Source organism: Podarcis cretensis (genome assembly GCF_951804945.1).
Source record: "Podarcis cretensis genome assembly, chromosome: 6".
In the NCBI taxonomy this organism is placed as follows: domain Eukaryota; kingdom Metazoa; phylum Chordata; class Lepidosauria; order Squamata; family Lacertidae; genus Podarcis; species Podarcis cretensis.
Window position 1 is genome coordinate 62,330,279 of NC_137175.1, and position 18,994 is coordinate 62,349,272.

At 39.0% G+C, this 18,994-nt stretch overlaps 1 protein-coding gene across 9 annotated transcripts in view; it reads left to right on the plus strand.

The window, feature by feature from the left end:
• NFIA (nuclear factor I A) overlaps positions 1–18,994 on the plus strand; it is a 418,489-nt gene that overhangs the window by 287,432 nt on the left and 112,063 nt on the right. For all 9 annotated transcript variants that reach the window (XM_079982118.1, XM_079982123.1, XM_079982117.1 and 6 more), the window contains exon 3: positions 6,978–7,043. In XM_079982118.1, coding sequence (XP_079838244.1) covers positions 6,978–7,043 — 66 coding nt within the window. The remainder of the gene's footprint in view (positions 1–6,977; positions 7,044–18,994) is intronic.

Sequence of the window (18,994 nt, forward strand, 5' to 3'; positions counted from 1 at the left end):
AAGCCTTTTATGACAGTATGAATTAAGTCAAAAGTTAATGTATGCTGCTACAAAAGAAATATGGTCTAGTAATAAACAAAGGGAGCAAACCTCTAAAAAAGCAAACATTTATAAGTGTATTAAAAACTAGTAACAAATTCCCCCTCCCCTCTGAAACTCTGTTGCCTATCACTCCATACCAGTACATTGTTCATGCAAAAAAATAGAATAACTTAAACTGAAGCCAAATTCTATATTTTTTTGAGTCTTGTAAATATCATAATCATATTATATATACAGTTCTTGAGATATAGCCTGCAATAAGGATCTTTTGTGCAGCCCCCTCCCCCCCCCAAAAAAAAAAGTCATCTTGGAGTTTCTGGGAACTCCTTTTTACAAAGCAGGACAACTCAGACAAAGTGTTGCTTGCTAAACAGATGTAATACACAAAGTCTGCTTAGAATAAAGGGCAGCAGACTGTGCGCACATGTTTTGGTTTCATTCATGCTCATCAGCATAGTCTAGCTAGTTGTTTTTGCTCATCTACTTATGGGCTGTCTTAGTACAATTTTCTGGTATAGTAACAAGGAGTGGGAGGTTGGGGGGATTGGCCACAAAAGTTTGCTGCAAGGGCTCCTGGGAAATATATTTGCAGACATCTTCTCACAAAGGCTGACTGCTTCCTGGCTTAGACAGAGTGTTGCCTGATAAACAGACTTAACACAGAAATGTCTGTCTGGAATAAACAACAGCAAGCTTTGATTTACATTTCTATTATCAAAGATAATCTCTTTCCCAGTGTATGGGAATTAAGAGTCCTCTCACAAAAATGAGGCTAGGGTTGCTGTGATTTTACCACTGTGTGGAACCTTTTTTCTCAGGAGTTAATGGGATACAACTTAGGTAAATAGAGTTGCTGAAAAGGAAAGGACTTTGAAGTTAAGGGGTAGGGTAGAGCAGTGAAGAGCACTTGAGCAACAAGTTGAATATACTGTACCTGTATCTATACTGCTGAGGGAAAATTGGAAGCTGATGTAAGTTGCAGGTGGTAAGCAAATCCACCTAATTATTATTTTTTTCAAATGCCCACCTTAGGCTAGGGATGGGGATTTGTGGGGTGTGTGTGTGTTAGGGAACACTGTTGGAGTACCCTCAGGCAGTCCTGCATCTCTTTATACTTACCCAAGAAAGCGCACAGACTTATCCCGGAGTTTCCTCCATGGTGTAAAGCTTCATTTTCTTGCCATTAATGGCTCTGTCCTCTCCATCCACATCACTGAAACTGGAAATGCCTGTCCTCACCATACTTCTTTCTGAGTCCTTCAATTATATACGTAGCAAGGGATCACACCTCCATTTTCTGAAAAGCATTCATGGGGGAAATAAGCCATCCCACAAAGTTCTGCCTGTTACTCAAATCAGGCTCCCAATTGACACTCCCAGTGACTACTACTCTCAGAAAACTATACAAATGTGCTACCTTGCCTCTACCTATTGGGTTTTTAGATGTTAAGAGACATGAATGTTGTCCCATAGCATCGTTCTTTGACTCCATGAAACTAAAATATGTATAACCTAGTCCTAAACATGTTTATTCATACATAGTTGGGCACTGTTGGGTTCACTGAGAGTTCCTTCACCATGTATATGTTCAATATTGCAACTCATGACAGCAAAAGCAATTTCCATGCTTGAAAGAAAAGCCACATTTGGGCAAAGATCAGAGATAGTATATATTCCTCTTCCCCCAAAAATAATTTCAATGGATATATTTGACATACTTTGCTCAATGAATATGTGATCTGTAGCCATAAACTAGCCCATAGTATTATTTTCCTTCAATCTTCTACTCATAGTCTTCTCCACATGTTTATTTATAAATGTCATTATTATTCATTACAAATAATGACTTTTTGGGTTTGAATCACCTGCCATCTTCTCAGTTCCAATTGTTAATGGGTTTATAGGTTTATCCCCAAGTTGTCAGGGGAAAAATAGAGAGTAGAATTCTTTGAATCAAAAAGGTCAAAAGGCTTTTTCTATGTTAGAGAAAGAGGCTGCAGCTTTCTGTGGTTTTTAGAGACTGATAAAGTTTCAGGATCCGAGTTAGGATTTTGATATAATATTACTGTGCCTGTGAAAGTCAAGAAATCCTGTCTAAGGGCTAAAAAGTCTCAGAAAACCTGATCATGAAATCAAATGCTGCATCAGAAGAAGAAAGTTTGGCTCGTCTGTCATGCCATTTCTCTCATTAGACACAGTATATTCATCAAAAGTAGAGGAAATATATGTGATTACTAGGGGCTGTCTTCCTTTCTGTTGTTGCCCACCTACCCATCCACCCCTTGCTAATTCCCTCCCTTTACACCTTGCCCCAAGCCCTATCCCCTCACAACTCCCTCCAACCCACTTCACTTCACAGCCCCTTCTCCTTCACCATCCCAGCCTACCTACCAACCCCTCCCAAGCCATTGCCAACCCAGTTCCCTCTCAGTTTGTCCAAAACTCTCCCCTTGCAATGCATCCCAAGATCCCCCTGTTGCTGCCACCATTGACAATGGAAAGGAGAATGGAGAAGAGAAAATCCACTTAGAGACTCCACAGTATAATTCCTTGGGAGCAGCGCCATATAACTAGCTGATACAGCCCCGGAAAAGCTTATCTATAGGCTTTTTTCACCTTCCAATACTGTGATGTTTATGATTTGTTGGAATCCACCAGCAAACGTTTCCTCAAACTAGATTACTGGATGTGTGTGACTAATAATTTACTTCACTATAATGGCTCTATCTCCATCTGTAATAAATTAAAGTCTCACTTTAATAATACCGGGCACAATCTGCTTTTAAATCCCATTGATTTCAGCGGCAGAGTTATGTATATGTTTAACTTTCTTCCATTGACATTAATGAGATTTTAAAATTATTATGTTTAGTTGGATCAGAACTGCCCTGTTTTCATAATAATTTTATAATTATTTATCTTACCTACCCTAACAGCAATAAAACCTGCTTTGAGGGGAACACCAATTTAGTATGTATATGGTTATGCATTTTTGCATGATTCTTAATTTATGTAGGTGGTGGAATATAACTCTGCCTCTGTGTGTTTGTGTATATGAGTGTGTGTGTGGAGGGAGAAAAAAAATAAATGAATGGCTAACCTGAATTTATATTAAGTAATAATATTAAGTAATATTAATTTAATTCAAATGTGGATGAAAATTTCTTTCATTTACATAAATTAAATATGTTATCTACTCTGCACATTGATTTCACTGGATATGTTTTGTGTGCATCAGAACACAAAGTGTGTAATATACTGTAAAAGCTGGATTTGAGTTATCTTTTTAGCAATCCAAAATAGGGAAGTTACAGTCAGCATACTATTGAATAGGGCTGTGGTGTGTGAACCAAATGAAAACCCTCTGCTGTGTACTTTGCATTTTTAGGACTGCTCTGTGAATTTCCTCTTTAATAACCAAACACTGAAACTCTTGACTGTGTCAAATCATCTTCAGTATCTGAATAAAAATCAAGGAAACAGAATTATATTTTGTTTTGAAACATTTTGGTAGTTTGCTTTCTTCAGAGCCATAGTTCCCATGTTTAATCCTGATGGTAGCCGAAAAGACTGAAGGGTCTTTTCAAAAACAGAATAAATTTAAAGATAGCCAGGATGAAAAAAGAAGGTCAGAAAAAGTATAAACACTGGGATAAATTTGTGACATCCAAGCTTTATTGTATTTCATATCCAAGAACAACATAGTATAATTTTATATTCCTTGTTTGCAACATAATATCATAATATCCTTTTACATTACTTGTTTATATATAATACTTCATTCTGATATTATTGTAATTGTACATGTCAATCAGTATTATATATTTTAGACCCTAGAAGGCACTGAACTCCAGTATAGTTGGGTGTTTCTTGATGCTGCTGTTTTTGTTTTGAAGGGCAATAAATATTGTCTAGCTTCCTAGCTGTTTCCTCTAAGTGCTCCATGCCATGGTATGGGAGGTCAAGTTTTCAATGCACCAATTTCTGACAAAGAAAATTAGCACCATTTTCTGCAGCAGACACAGAAATAATAATCCTGTAATGGCTTGATTTGAATAGAAATACCATGTCACCCACAAAACTCTGCAATGCTTACAAATCTATCATCTTTGCTGAAGTAGGCCTTAAACACAACTCTGAGACTGTTCTGACCAATTTTGATGCCCATTTCATCCACAAGAGAAATGTAGTTTATAGGAGGACTGGCTTCCATCAAAGAGCTCAGAAGCCATAACCTGGATAATCTCCTAAATCATGCAGTAGTTGTCGAAATGGCACTATGGAGAGTTGGAGAAACAGAATGTTTTGGGACATTGATCCTGTGGACTTTGTTTTCATATCTTACACCAAAGCATGAATCATACGGACAGCATGCAGAATCTCAATACCCTTCTCCCCCCAAAATGGAAATTAAGCTGGAAAGAATGGAGGAATGTGATAATAGGAAGTATTGTAGCATGAACCATTGGTCCCAGATATCAAGACAACTGAGAAAATAAATACATTTGTAGATCTGAAAAAGCATAATGATGCTGTAGTCAGAAAAAAACAAACCATGTTATTGCAACCTTATAACATGTTGCTGCTCTGTTCTTGTTTAAAAAAAATGATAAGATTCTTGTCTTGCTTCCTGACTAGTGTGTCCTCTAAGCCTTCCATGGCAAAAGTGGTATACAATTATATATAAATTTAAAAACAAAACAAAACAGCGTGACCCAATAGCATTTAAAAGAATAGCATACAAATAGTTAGCAACTCCTGCAGCCCAGTCATAAACACATTTATTCAGATGTAGGTCGCATGTGGGTTATTCCTAAATAGGGGTGCATAGGATTACAGAATTAGAATTTTAACGTGCAAGCCATTTCATCTTAAATGACAGTATAATAATACTATCTCACAACAATGAAATTTGGCACAGTGCTAGATGAGTTGTTTATTTTTTTAATCATTTTCGTTTCCTTTAGAAAAATCAAGGAAAAATTATTTGTTAATGTTTGGCAATAAAGACACTAATTCTGAAATCCACTATGTCACTAACAGTTTGGTTCAACTGAACACACATTGAAAAAATGCATTTGAATGAAACTTATTTTAGATGTTTAGATGTACAATTGTAAATATACACATTGTTTCGTGTACTTTAATTAGCTATAGTTTCTTAGTTGATACGGGCTTGTCTATTTTACTCTACAGTGATACCTCAGGTTACAGACGCTTCAGGTTACAGATGCTTCAGATTATAGACTCCGCTAACCCAGAAATAGTACCTTGGGTTGAGAACTTTGCTTCAGGATGAGAACAGAAATCGGGCAGCAGGAGCAGGAGGCCCCATTAGCTAAAATGGTGCCTCAGGTTAAGAACAGTTTCAGGTTAAGAATGGACCTCCAGAATGAATTAAGTTCTTAACCAAAGGTACCATTGTATAACAAATGCATATTGACAGGAGGTGCGGGGAGTGGGGTGGGAATCCATATGGAGTATCAAAAGTTTCTTTATGGTAGTCTGATAATTAAAATATTCATTAGCTTAAAAGCTAGCACGCTTTTCAAAAAGTAATACGTTATCATAGTTTGACCCAAAGTCATCTGCAGTACTTCTTCTTTCATGCTGTTAATACCTCAAGGGCGGTGTTATCACTTCATAGCAATAGAAGTAAGTTTTTCAATTTAATCACAGTATGGTGTTATGACCTTTTGATCTTGTGTGGAGTTCTCTCTAAAATGTGGTCAAATTTCAGACTTTTTCACTGCACCTTGGAAATTCAAGGTGAAGTCAACTCAAGGGTTGCCACAAGCATAAGCTTCTCTCTATCAATGCCAATTAGACAGAAGGGAGATCTGTAACAAAATGCTGGTTTCAGCCAGCCATGCTTTCTTCCATAATATTATACATTGCAGGGGGCTGAAGCAGGGCATTCCATTCCTTCTGCAGGCTCACACATACAGTTTCCTGGTTTTCTCTTCCGGCTGACACTCAGCAGTCATGACTACTGAGCACTGAGCATGCTCAGATGACATTGGTCCATTTCTTTTTCGTGGGATTGCCCACTTCAGATATTTTCAATGTCCCTTGTACTTCTGGAAACCTCAAGGTTTCCCAGAGCATTGCTGATAATTCCTTCTTGTTTCTCATTGGCTCTTCTTTGGCACCAAGGTCCTCTTTTGGTACGAGAATCTATCACCATTCACCACTTGAGTTCACCACTTAAAGAGAGCAATAGATGGCTTTTCTGAGCATTTTTGGCTAAGTCTCAGAAAGGCACAGGTATGGGAAGCTCTTCCACCAGCTGTCTTTTCCCCCAGGTTAAGAGAAGAAAGGGAAATAGCAGGTGTGATCCCCAGCTTTTCTGAAGTTTCGAGGTCTGCCAACCCTGGGAATTGCAGCTCTGGGAACCTGGGGCATTGGCATCAAGAAACAGAGAGGTTTCTAGGGTTTAGGAACAGGCATAGCTCTTTATTCAGGCTGAAATTTATTCAGAAGCTTCTGTGAATTAAAGCAGCTGATTAAGCCTGCACTTTCATACAAAGGTAGTTAATAATACAAACATGAAAAGGTTAATGTCTCAACAGCAAGTTGTTAGGCTATTGAAAAATAATGACATTGCAGTATTAAGGAATCTCACATGCTCCAAACCCACACTGGATTACAAAGCCAAATTCTTTGTCTGACGGCATGGTTTTTCAAAGTTTTCTATAATTACGAATTTTGGTTTCAGATTTTGTAGAATCTATTCTACAACAAAGTTTGATTAATGGAAAACTATGTCATGTAATCTGATTACTCCATTAAAGTTCAGTGAAAATATAATACTGTATATTCTATCAGATGGAAATATAGAGAGATTGCAATATATATCATCTAAAGTCTGGAGCTTGGAAATCTTATTTCCACAACCGATTACTATAATTTTTGGCCATTTTTATGTTTTTTAGATTCAAGTCAGTCTGAAAGTCCAAGCCAGCCAAGTGAAGCTGATATCAAGGACCAGCCAGAAAATGGTAAGTATGTACCTGTTGCTGCCTTAGATTCTTTGAGTCCATATCTGTTTGGGTTTTCCCCAGGCAAAATTAGACTTGTACTGTCTCTTAGCAGCAAGTGCCTTACCTGAGCTGTGTGGAGTTGGTTGTGATTAGCAAGGTCAGCAGAGCCCAACAATCCCCACCTACTGATCACACACACACCCTTCACTGCTAGTTACCACCCTCCCTCTTCTCCGATATAAGAGTATTTTTTTTTCTTGAGGAAGGGGATCAGCTGGCTGGGACATGCAAGAACTGAATGGGACCTGCAAGAACTGTACTGTTGGAGTGCTGAAGATGAACACACACAAAAGCCACTGACTTAAGCACTTGAGCAGCTCAGTTGATTTGGGGGGAAGTCAGGTGGGTGATGACACTTTGTTACTTTCCTCGCTGAGACTTAAGCATGTGTCATTTTGAACATAGCCTTTCCCAGTCAGCAGATTTGCTTTAGATCTTCATTAAGAATAGGTTCAGCATTCCTCGTAATGTATGGAATATTGTGGGTGAGTAGCTTCTGCAACACAAATTAGTAAGATGCAAACTGCACCAGCTATTCCTTGAATGTGCCACAGGAGAGTAAAAGCAGCAGCAAAACACACGCGATATTTGAAGAGCTGGGCGCCATTTCAAGTCGAAGAGGATTGAATCCCAGGAAGTCCTTGTGCAAGCAGAATGAATCCCACTAGTGCATTGGAAACCCCCTCCCTCTTCTCCCAGTATGTGTCCCCCTCCCAAACCCCTCCTAAATCTGTTCTGAAGAACAGATTGGGAAGCAGGGGGAGAAAGGAATGGAATGTTTCACTGCACAAGTGGAAATTGTTTTTCTCATGCAAGGACTCAGACACAACGCAGGAGCTCGAGTCCTTTAAAAAAAAAAAGCAAAAAGAAGTTGTTTGAAATCCTGATTTCCTATTACTTCTTTTAGATTAAAAAGCATAAACAAACAAAAGTAGAAGACAGCAATGAAAATGTATCAGGAGACATTCTTTAACCCGTCTTCAGCCTTGATAGATCTGTGTCATTCTGCTTCCTGGGCCCCTCTCTTATCAGAACTCTTTTTCCTCTATGGTCAATTCATGCCATTGCATGCTTTTGTCTAAACATTTTGTTAACATTGTCTTTTTAAAAAAAGAATAAGATAAACTTGACGATTCATAATTTCCCCCCATCAAACTACATCAAATTTATTAGAGTGTGTATGGGGACATGGTATGCCTTTCAAACTTCAGCATTTTGAAAAGAAGTCAAGCCCTCTTGAAGGAGGAGGGAGATGGTATTTATAGAACTGTGCAAAGATTAGTGCTGGGATAGTGAAATAGAACATGACAGGAGTTCAAGTCCAGCAAAGCTCTTACTCATCATGCGTAACTGTCATTTGACAGACAGAAATTGATAGTACAAGTTTTAACCGTAAATTTAAAAGTTGGGGTTTTTTTTCCAAGGAATTGGCTGCTTTTATATGTAAATGCAAACAGGACAGTATACATTAGTGCAGCTGTGCGCCAATGTTTACTGAATTAATTGCTCATTAAATAAATGTAGAGATTTTATATCCCCCCCCCCAAAAAAAAGTTATTTAGCATCTAAATTGATACTAATTGTAATTCCAGTGCTTTCTTTGTGCTTTGAGTTGCAATTCCTTAACTGTACCTCAGTAAAGGAAAGGCACCTTGTTCTTCCTAACAGTAAAAAGTGCTAAATAATGGCACACAGCTACTCACAGAACTACCATAGTTTGTTAACCCTTGTGATAATAGTATTGAATTTATAAAGGTGGCCTAAGAATTCATCCACCCACTTATTTATTTATTTAGATAGGGATGTGCATGCATTTAAGCAGGTTTAAATCAGTAAGAGGGCACTTCAAACTTTCCCAGCAGGATATGCAAATACCGGTACTTTTCAAGGTAATGTCCCAGTTTTATGCCTGAGAAAGGTGTGCTGAAACAGAGAGCTTAATCCTTTCCCCTCATACTATTTCCCCTCTAAAAACCACTCTGAAGCTGCTCTTCGCTGAGAGATACATTGGAGGGACTGGCTTCACAGCAGAAAAATGGCCCAAGCAGAAAGTGTTAAATAGCTCTTTCCCACCCTCAACTTCCATTCCTGCTTTGCATTCTGGAGAGAGAGAGAGAGAGAGAGAGAGAGAGAGAGAGAGAGTTACATGCAGTTGTGTATCATGTATAAATTGGCCCTAACCTTACAATAATGTCATTGCTATGCATGACTGTCTTTCCTAAGGCTGCCCCTTCATTGTAGAAGATAGATCAATATCTCAAAGAGACTGATGAAATCAGAGAATGACTCTCCTGGCATTTGCATGTTGAACCCAGTCTCATACTGCATTGCCATAATTCAATTGAATGCATGTTGAAATGATAAGTAATGCAGTTAAAAAGTGGTTTGTGTCATCTTGCTAACATTCTTACAGAACCTCATCTTTATACCCATGCTTCTGAATATTGTTCAGGAGAAGGTTTTGCTCAAAGCTGCCATATTTATCACAATATGGAAGCAAACAGTTTGGCTTATAATATTTAAATTGCAGTTCGAGGACTACAAGTTCTGGAGTAGCTATTCCTTTGAGATAAATTAGTAGGAGGAAAGAGTTAATAAGAAGTAAAGTAGGTAGAAAGGGTGCCCAGTCACATGACTGAGAAATAGAGCTGAATTATGGATATAGAGATTTATTCATTACAAATGTAACAGGAAACCATGGTTTCCCATTGTAAGACTTCCACTATAAGCCTTGTGGTTGTTCGCTCCACCTTTCCTCTTGGACTTCATGCAAGAGGAGTGGAGATTAAAAGCTTTGACTCTTGGTTTTGAATAAATCAATTTCCTGCTCATATGATTCATCTCTAACATAACCAATAGTTGGCTATCTGTTCACCTTTCTTGTGGTTTCAAGTGGCTTCTCACTGATAAAGCACCAAAACTCAATTGATAAGATAAATGTACTAGGTGAAGATCAGTTCCAACATGAACCATAAAACCATCTCTGTGCAAAGTGTATGTTCTCCATAGATTTGCACCCTTACTGATTCATGTCTGGTACAGAGGTCATTGGCGCTCACCAGTGCACTATGCCACAATCTGCTTACCATGGCAGCACTGTGCACAAGAACAGCAAACACTCTTTACTTCATGCATTACCCAGCCATAATAAAGTGTTTTCCTTCCTTTATTGCTTCTAATCCCAAATTCTGAAGTTGTTAACCCTATTTCTAGAAGTTGGAGGGACAGGGGAGGTGACTACATAGAAAACTGTTGGAAAAACTACTAAGCAACCTTTCCCCTGCTCTAGAAGTACTTTTGTATATTGGCTATTTGTGAAAATTACCATACAGTGGTACCTCAGTTTATGAACTTAATCCATTCCAGAAGTCTGTTCTTAAACCGAAACTGTTCTTAAACCGAGGCGCTTTTCCATATGAGGCCTGTTGCCACCGGTTCCCTTCCACTGTTTGGATTCTGTTCTTAGACCAAGGTGAAGTTCTCAAAAACTTCCAGTTTTGCGGAGTTTGTAAACAGAATCGTTCATAAACAGGACTGTTCTTAAACCGAGGTACCACTGTAGTGTATATTTTTTAAAATGCATATAGCTTGGATATGCTATTGTATATTTAGTATGTTTTCGTAATAAAGTCAGAAGTATGCAGTTATTTGCAAAGGTCTTTTATGTTATAGTCAGTCTTATACAGTTACTCCCCCGATCATAAATCTTGTGCAGGTTTACTGGTAACATAACTCCCATTGACTTCAGCAAGACTTTCCCTGACATAAGTGTGCACAGGATTCCAGCCATAGTCTGGCTGTTGGCATCATTGCCATTCTGCTGTAGAGCTCCTGTGGAAGTTGGCTGTCAATCCAACGTCATATCGGGGAGTCACTCAGGAAAGTCAGTGTGGTGTAGTGGTTAAGAGCGGTGGACTCGTAATCTGGAGAACCGGGTTCGCGTCCCCGCACCTCCACATGCAGCCGCTGGGTGACCTTGGGCTAGTCACACTTTTCTGAAGTCTCTCAGCCTCACTCACCTCACAGAGTGTTTGTTGTGGGGGAGGAAGGGAAAGAAGAATGTTAGCCGCTTTGAGACTCCTTCGGGTAGTGATAAAGCAGGATATCAAATCCAAAACTCTTCTTCAAGGTCAGTTCTCAAGACAATGTTTAGGCCAAACATGAAGGCTGCCTCACCAGTGACCTACAGGTTGCAAGAGCTGCAAATTGACAGAGCACTTTGGATGTCACAGCTGTTAACCATTAACCTCCGCAAGAAACACATTCTGATAAAAAAGAAATCATCCAAGCAAATACTGACACAAAGTACTGATAGCATGAAGCAAATGTTTGTGGCCTGACCACATGGTGCCTGAAGAACATGACATACTCATTGCACTTTGAAGTTAGCAGTCTCTGTGAAGGAATAGGCAATGTAGCAAAAATAAGTATCTGGTTTCTCAAGACAGGAGAGGACACATACACACAGACACATACATATATATGTAGTCACAATCCAAGAATCACTTATTACATGTCCAGTGGGATACCTCCATGCTGTTTCACATTCAGTTTGCTTCTCAACTTATTCATAGAGCAGGTTTTGTTCAAAACCGACTAGGGTCAAGACATTTAGAACACATATTTATTCCTTATAGCCTGTCCATCAATTAAGATAATCTTCTCTAAGTGTGGCTCCTCCTTGGAAATTAGGTGAGTGACTACCAGAGAACATGCTTTTTCTCGTGTGCCAAACAAACTCTGGAACTTTCCTCCTAGGCATGGCTGATGGTTGCTTCACTGCACTGAGAGACGTGTGCTCAGTTTTCATGTTCTTTTAGAAATGACCTTTTAATTGGTTTAGTTTCTATTTTTATCTTGCTGAATGTTTATTGTGTTTATCTATTGTAAGCTTTATTGGTGTTTTAATCCAATTTATTATTTATTATGTTTCTGATATGGATTTGGTTTGCAGGCACTTATCAAAAGACAAGGTATAAATCTTTGTAAGTGAATAAATGATGGAAGGAAGGAGAGTTTGAGAACAATCCTGTACCCACACAGGAAGATAGCTGGGTGTTAGGGCCATTCCAGAAGTGGGTACCTGCAAGGGAATATGCTGTAGGCAGGTAATAAAGAAGATTTAATCATAAAAATTGTACAGTGGTACTTCTGGTTACGAACTAAATTCGTTCTGGAGGTCTATTCTTAACCTGAAACTGTTCTTAACTAGAAGCATGCTTTCGCTAATGGGGCCTCTTGCTGCTGCTGCACCGCCAGCACATGATTTCCCTTCTCATCCTGGGGCAAAGTTCTTAACTCGAGGTAACTCTTCCACGTTAGCTGAATTTGTAACCTGAGGCGTTTGTAACTCGAGGTACCACTGTACTTGTTCAGCAAGAATTCCAAGGAGGATAATATAGAGAAACATAAGTTATTGTTTGTTTGTTTTTGTTTTGTTTTTGTTTTTTTACTGTGACTGTAGTTCAAAATGGTTGTGCAGATATGAAACTGAGTTGTAAATCTTTCATCATATGTAATACGATTCTACAGCAGTAGACTCCCAAAACAGTTAGCCCAAAAAGTTTCTTCCTTAAAAATGTCTCAAGCTGTGCTACAAATTAGTGTATCTTTTGCTGTCAACCCAGTAACCCTTGTCCTCAATTTGCATACCATAGCTTCTTTTTTAACTCGTTTGTTTAACAGGTCCAATGAAAGACCTGTTACTTGCAGTGAAATACAATAATTAGCCACTTATTTCCTGTTTCGTGTATTAATTGAAAGGGCTTGCACTGTAAATATAGAACCTGTAGATAAAAGTGCACTCTAAAAATCAGTCAGTTAATAGAAGTATTCATTACTTGGTCGTAATTAAGGAAGAGTTCTGAGACAGAGGTATGTGTAAAAGTTTTATAGGTTTCTTCCTTCCTCATCCATTTTTATACTTCCTCTTATAAAAAGCTTATCCATTGACTTTAGAAGTGCTGAGAGGTTATTGTCTCATGAGCAGGCCTGTCATCTTGTGAGGAATTTTACATTAGCAGTTATAGACTCTTCCTCTTATACCTCTGCACATGAAGAGCCAAAATGAGGGGAAAGAGAAAGAAGGAAGAGAATTTCTGTTTTGACTTAGAGAGGATTTAAAGTTTGCTCACATTCAGCTTTAGCAGTCACAGGGAAAGCCTAACAGATGCCACTTCATCCTGTGTCAAGTGGCTGTGTTAGGGCTTCGCCAGTTCTCTACAAGTCGCCTAAAAATGTGAGCTAGTAGTGGCATGCCGAAAGTGAGGCCAGGCTATGTCAGAGTGTATACTGGACTTCTTCATGTTAAATGTCTGCAAACTGGGTACTAAAACAACCCTAAAAGGGAACTGAAATCTGCTTTTAGTGAATGAGAGCACAGTTTGGGGTTATGATGGGGATAGCAATAAATGGAACTGTTTTGCTCAAATGTCTTGCTGAACCATTTTTTAAAAAAAATAAATAAAAATTAATTAATTATTTTTTTTAATTTCTCCACCCTGTATGGATTCTGAAGTCCATTGCAGGCTTCAAAACAGAGCCCAGGATGGTAGCTAAACTTAGCAAGGCATGTGCAGCAGCCCTGTACAATGTAAAGACACCATTATGCCACATCAGATGCTTTCTTGCACTTTCCTGGAAAGTCCCAAACTGGAATAAGTCATATAGAAAAGAAGAAAATCCAGATAGATCCAAAATTAATGTTATCAGTCTTTAGTGGCCAAAATGTCAGAATTCCATATGAGGAAATGCTTATCATTTTGTTTATAGCAACACGCTTATTAGTTGTGAGATGCTGGAAGAATTTGCAAGATCTATCAATAGAAGCATGATATAACAGAGTATGGTCACTTATACTGGCAGAAAAATTGAGTGCAAAGACAACAAAAGGAAACAGATAAAATAGAATAGGGTCAGGGTCACTTGGTTCCCTGGTTGTGGCATGCCATTGTAATAAGGGAGAATGTAAAGTTTCCAAGTATTCAAATGTAACGTAAGGCAGACTGCATAGCATAATTTATCACTTTAGCTGCAGTGGCAGAAGTGTCTCCTTGTGTTGCAGCAGCCAAAGCAGCACCATAGTGTTTAGCTGCATGTATGCTGGTAATCACGTCCATCACATTTACTGTGTTTGTTTGCATGTGTTACATACTATAGTATTCCTAGAAGATGCGGGTGTTTGACAACTGAGAAATTTTGCTGAATGCATGCAATGAAATATGCCACCTCTTTCTCCTCCTCCGCCTCATCTGAATGATGCCAAGTGATTTATCAAATGATTCTTGAGCAAGTTCTTACAATCACCTCCAGGCAGTTTACACAGGAGTCTTAGAAGTAGATGGGAAGCACAACTCTAAGCTACTGTGTGTGTTTCTCGGAAAGTACCAAAAAAGCAAGATTGGAAGATTGAATTCACAAAGGAAGGTTTCTCCTGTGACTTGTTAGAATAAACCTTGGAGTCATTTATAATAAAGAGGTAGTGATTCTAGCTACAGATCTCCCTTTTCGTTCCTTTTTAATGCTTTTAACACAGTTTAATCTGTAACTAACTCTATTTTCGGTTGTTGATCTTACTGTTGCACCAATGAATTGTTTTCCTGCTACTTAATAATGGCAGTTCTGCACAGGAAATCCTTCCTGCTCCTGATTTGTTTCATTTGTGTGTGTTTTGCACTGTGGGAAGCAGTACTGGTAGAGAAAACTGAACACTGTAATGCGCGGCTATAAGAAAGAGCCCTGCTTGATTGGTTTATTTATTTAAAACGATTATAGTCTGCCGTTCTCAGTAAAAGTCTCTCTTAATACAGCTTACATGATAAAATTTCAAAACTACAACAACAATGCAAAAGTATAAATGAAGAAGAAATAGTAAAACACCAAGTAAAGTTAAAATATAAAAACACAATTCACCCAATATGAATCAGGGGAAAGATTCATCTAGTCCAGTGTCCTGTTTATCTCAGTAGCAAAACAAATGCATTTTTTTATACTCTCAAAGTTTAATTCTTTTAGTTAGCAGGTCCTTATTGCAACTAGCCCATTTTGTAATGGAACATTGGTTTTATTCACTCCATCCCACCTCTATATCAAGCTTAGCAGTTGTCACTTACTTTAAATATGTGGTTCTCAGTGGTTGAAGGCAGGAGGACTTTGTAGAAAACTATGAAATAAGTTTCTGACAGTACCTAGGTTTCTCCTTTGTGATCTGGAAAACTTACTGGGCAAACTTATGAATCAAGCCATCTAGAAATGATCACAATATAGTTTATTATTTATTTGTATACCACTGCATCATAAAGATATATCACAGTGGTTTACAACAATATAAAACATAAAACCAAACAATAAAATCATAAAAAGTTTTTAAAAAGTTAAAATAAAATAAACATCAATAGACCATTGTGGGGGATGTAATCTTAACTGCCTGTGAAGGGCTGGCAGAACAGAAAAGTTTTCCGCACTTGTTTAAGTTGGCAGAGAAGGCACCCGCCATAGGGCTCCTGAATACCAGTACAGCCAGTTTCCCCTTCAGATCTCAGCAGACATCAAAATTCAAAAGATCGTGAATTTTGCCTCAAAAATCTGAAAGCAGCAGCAGAACAGGAATTTCAGAAAATATTTACAGACCACTGCTGCAAAATTCATGCAGGTCCACCTTCCAACATATTTCAGGATGCTGTTTATGGCATATGAAGTGGCGTATGAAAGTGAACCAGTGTTTCCAATTTTATGTTCCATCACAATCCATAAAAACCACATCAAGTGAAAATGCCCTCTTACAAATATTATGTAAGGACTGCAAATATGCACAAAGAGGCCTTATTAGCTGCTTCTCAAATTATCTCTACCAGGAAACAGCCAGAATCTAACTTTGGAAATTGGAACTTGCGTACTCATTTATTTATTTCAGTTGACTTTGTGTAACCTAAGGCAAGGTAGTAGAAGGGTTACATCACATTTTGTGTTTTATACGTTTTAACTTTTCTTTTATCCATCCCAAGTCTTTGAGGTGGGTCACACAATAAATCAAATCAGCAAATAATGAGCTGGCTTCAAAGGCTCCCTCCTGGCAGTGGTAGGGGTTTTTTTTCTCTGACGTAGTGAGTCAAAGTTAGGGAACCTTTTGGACACAACCCAGCTTGTTTAAAATTCATCCTTCCACAAATAGAAGAAAATGTTTCATTGGAATTGGCTCTCGGAAGATTATTTTCTTCAAGGCAGCGGCTGGTTATCACTGCTCTATTTCCACTCTCCCCTTTTCCCTTCCTTTCAAATTGTAGCCTTCTTGACCCATTTTCATTAAAGAAAAACTAGGGGAAACCTGGTCCTGAGAGTAGGAGGGCAGCATCTCCTCCATGCTGACTGATGAATCTGCCAGTGGGAGTATGAACGATCTAGGAGTAGAAATATAGAGCATGCCCTGAACCACATAAATGTAAATTGTTGTTATTAGTGCTATTCTGCCAACCATAAACTGTTCCCGTGAGACTCGGAAGATGCAGCATCATGCCGAAAGAAATCCTTGCTGTGAATGGGCAAAAGCAGCAGCGCGCTATTCTCTCCTGGGTAATGAATTTACCTAGCTGACAGATCATTAGCCCTTTCCGTGTCTGAACAGGATGATGGACAGGAACACAAGGGTAGCCTGGCAGTACCGTACATGACTTTTACAACCTTTTATGTCTTAGGTTAAAACTGTGTGCCAGGAATAAAGGTAAGCATTCAAATTAGCACGATGAACACAAGCAAGCCGTAATAGGAAAGGTTCCCCCTTCTTTTCCTCCTTTGTGAGGAGATCTGGTACTCAATAAGGTGTGGGCATTGCGAAGCAGTAATAAACACCAACACTGGCTTTTTAAGGCCTCCCTCCTTTAAACACTGCCTTTGGGCTAAACATGGGGTGCCATTTAGAGATAGCAGTCATTCCTTCCTCTCCCATGCCATTCCATGTGTAGATATTTTCAGAAGGGCGTATAAACGGGGTGGCTAACCTGCAGCCTCTGGGTTGCAGCTGCCCCAAGAGATTTTCGAAGCTCTCCTGGGTCTTTTCTTTAATGTTTAAAAAACAAATTAAGGCTTCTTTAAATGTATTTTTCCTGGCTCTGTGGGTCCCTTGCTGTGATGCCATTATTCCAAAATGCTTGAACTAGTTGTGTTATTATCTGAACTTGTGAGCTCTGTCAGGGATGGGGCAACCTGTGACCCTGCAAACATTGTTGGACTTCAACTCTCATCAGCCCCAGCCAGAGAGGATGGGAATTGTAGTTTTTTTAACCATATCTAGAAGACCGTAGGCTAGCCACCCCTGAATTGGACCCAAGTGAAATTTTTTTTTTCACTTTCTACAAACTATGACAGAATGAATCAGAGAACCATCTTCCTTAATGAAGTATTCCTGCCAGAAAGACTAGCATTTTGGAACAGCTAAACCCTAGGAAATGATACAATGTAGCTTGCTGATAGATGTCAAATAGGGCTGTAATTAGGTGCCCAATTTTCAGCACAAGTTACTGTGGTAGCTCGGGTTACATACGCTTCAGGTTACAGACTCTGCTAACCCAGAAATAGTACCTCAGGTTAAGAACTTTGCTTCAGGATGAGAACAGAAATCGCACGGCGGCGGCAGCGGGAGGCCCCATTAGTTAAAGTGGTGCTTCAGGTTAAGAACAATTTCAGGTTAAGAATGGACCTCCGGAATGAATTAAGTACATAACCAGAGGTACCACTGTATTGGGACAAAGTAGGTGCTTTGGAATATTTGATTGAGTACTTGATTGTTTGCATTTGTACCACATCTGTCTTCCAAGGAGCTTAAAGCAGCGTGTCCACCCATTTTAATCCTCACAACAACCCTATGAAGTAGGTGAAACTGGCTGGTCCAGTAATCTTCATGGATGAGTAGGGATTTGAGCCCATGCCTCTCCTTTCCTAGTTTGACACTCTGAATCACTATAGCACATTGACTTTCTTAATTCCTATGTAATTCTGTTAATTTAATTCACACAAGGATTTGTCTGAAATAGACCATTTGGAGGCTGCATCTCATTGGCTTCCTATAAGTTGCCGGTAGGTGTTCATGAACAGATTAGATTAAAAGTGTACCTGTGTAGCTCATCACAGCCCCTGGGGCTGGGTTGCATAGCATTTCTTGTTATGTGTGAAATATTTATCAAGCTAACATGTTTTTAATACCTTATTTTCCTTCACCCAGTGGAAGAGGCCCTGATGCTGAGAAGACATGACATTTTAAAGTGTAGACCCCACAAATACAACCACACAGAGAGTTCTCATATTTTAATACTCATGGGGCACTTTTTAAAAACAACAGGATACCACTCACTATCGACATCCTGTTTGGTGTTGTCCAAAATACAAATGTTCATTTCTATCCCACCCCCTTAAAAAAAAAACACCACCCTAGTGTCAGTATTTAAACAAAATGAAAACTGGTCTTTCAGTTCCTGGCATGGGACTTTCTGTACAGCATGCATGTCACAAATCATGTCACTTTTCAGTAACTAGGCTGCTGCCAGTGGGAGGCTCAGAAACGCTCGTGTTAATCAAAAATTTTAATTTCAAATCAAATTGACAGTTTACACATGGTGAGGAATGCTGCTCACCATGTGGTATCTCTTCTGTCCCTTCAAGAGTATGCCACACTGGGCAAAATGGGTGCCACTTGCTGTTAAGGACGTTGACTGCAGCGCTTGCAAATTTATAGGTCTCTGTGTATTGGGTATGGGGAGCAGCTGATCTAAGGAAGCCCCTTAGAGAATATGAAACAGAAGGGGTTTCAGTAAGACTGGCATTGGTAAGCTGCTCTTGGCACAAGCCGCTGCAGAAATGACAGGTATTCAATAAACATCATTCTGGCTAAGGGAAAGATTTAAAGGAGGGGGGCTGGGCAG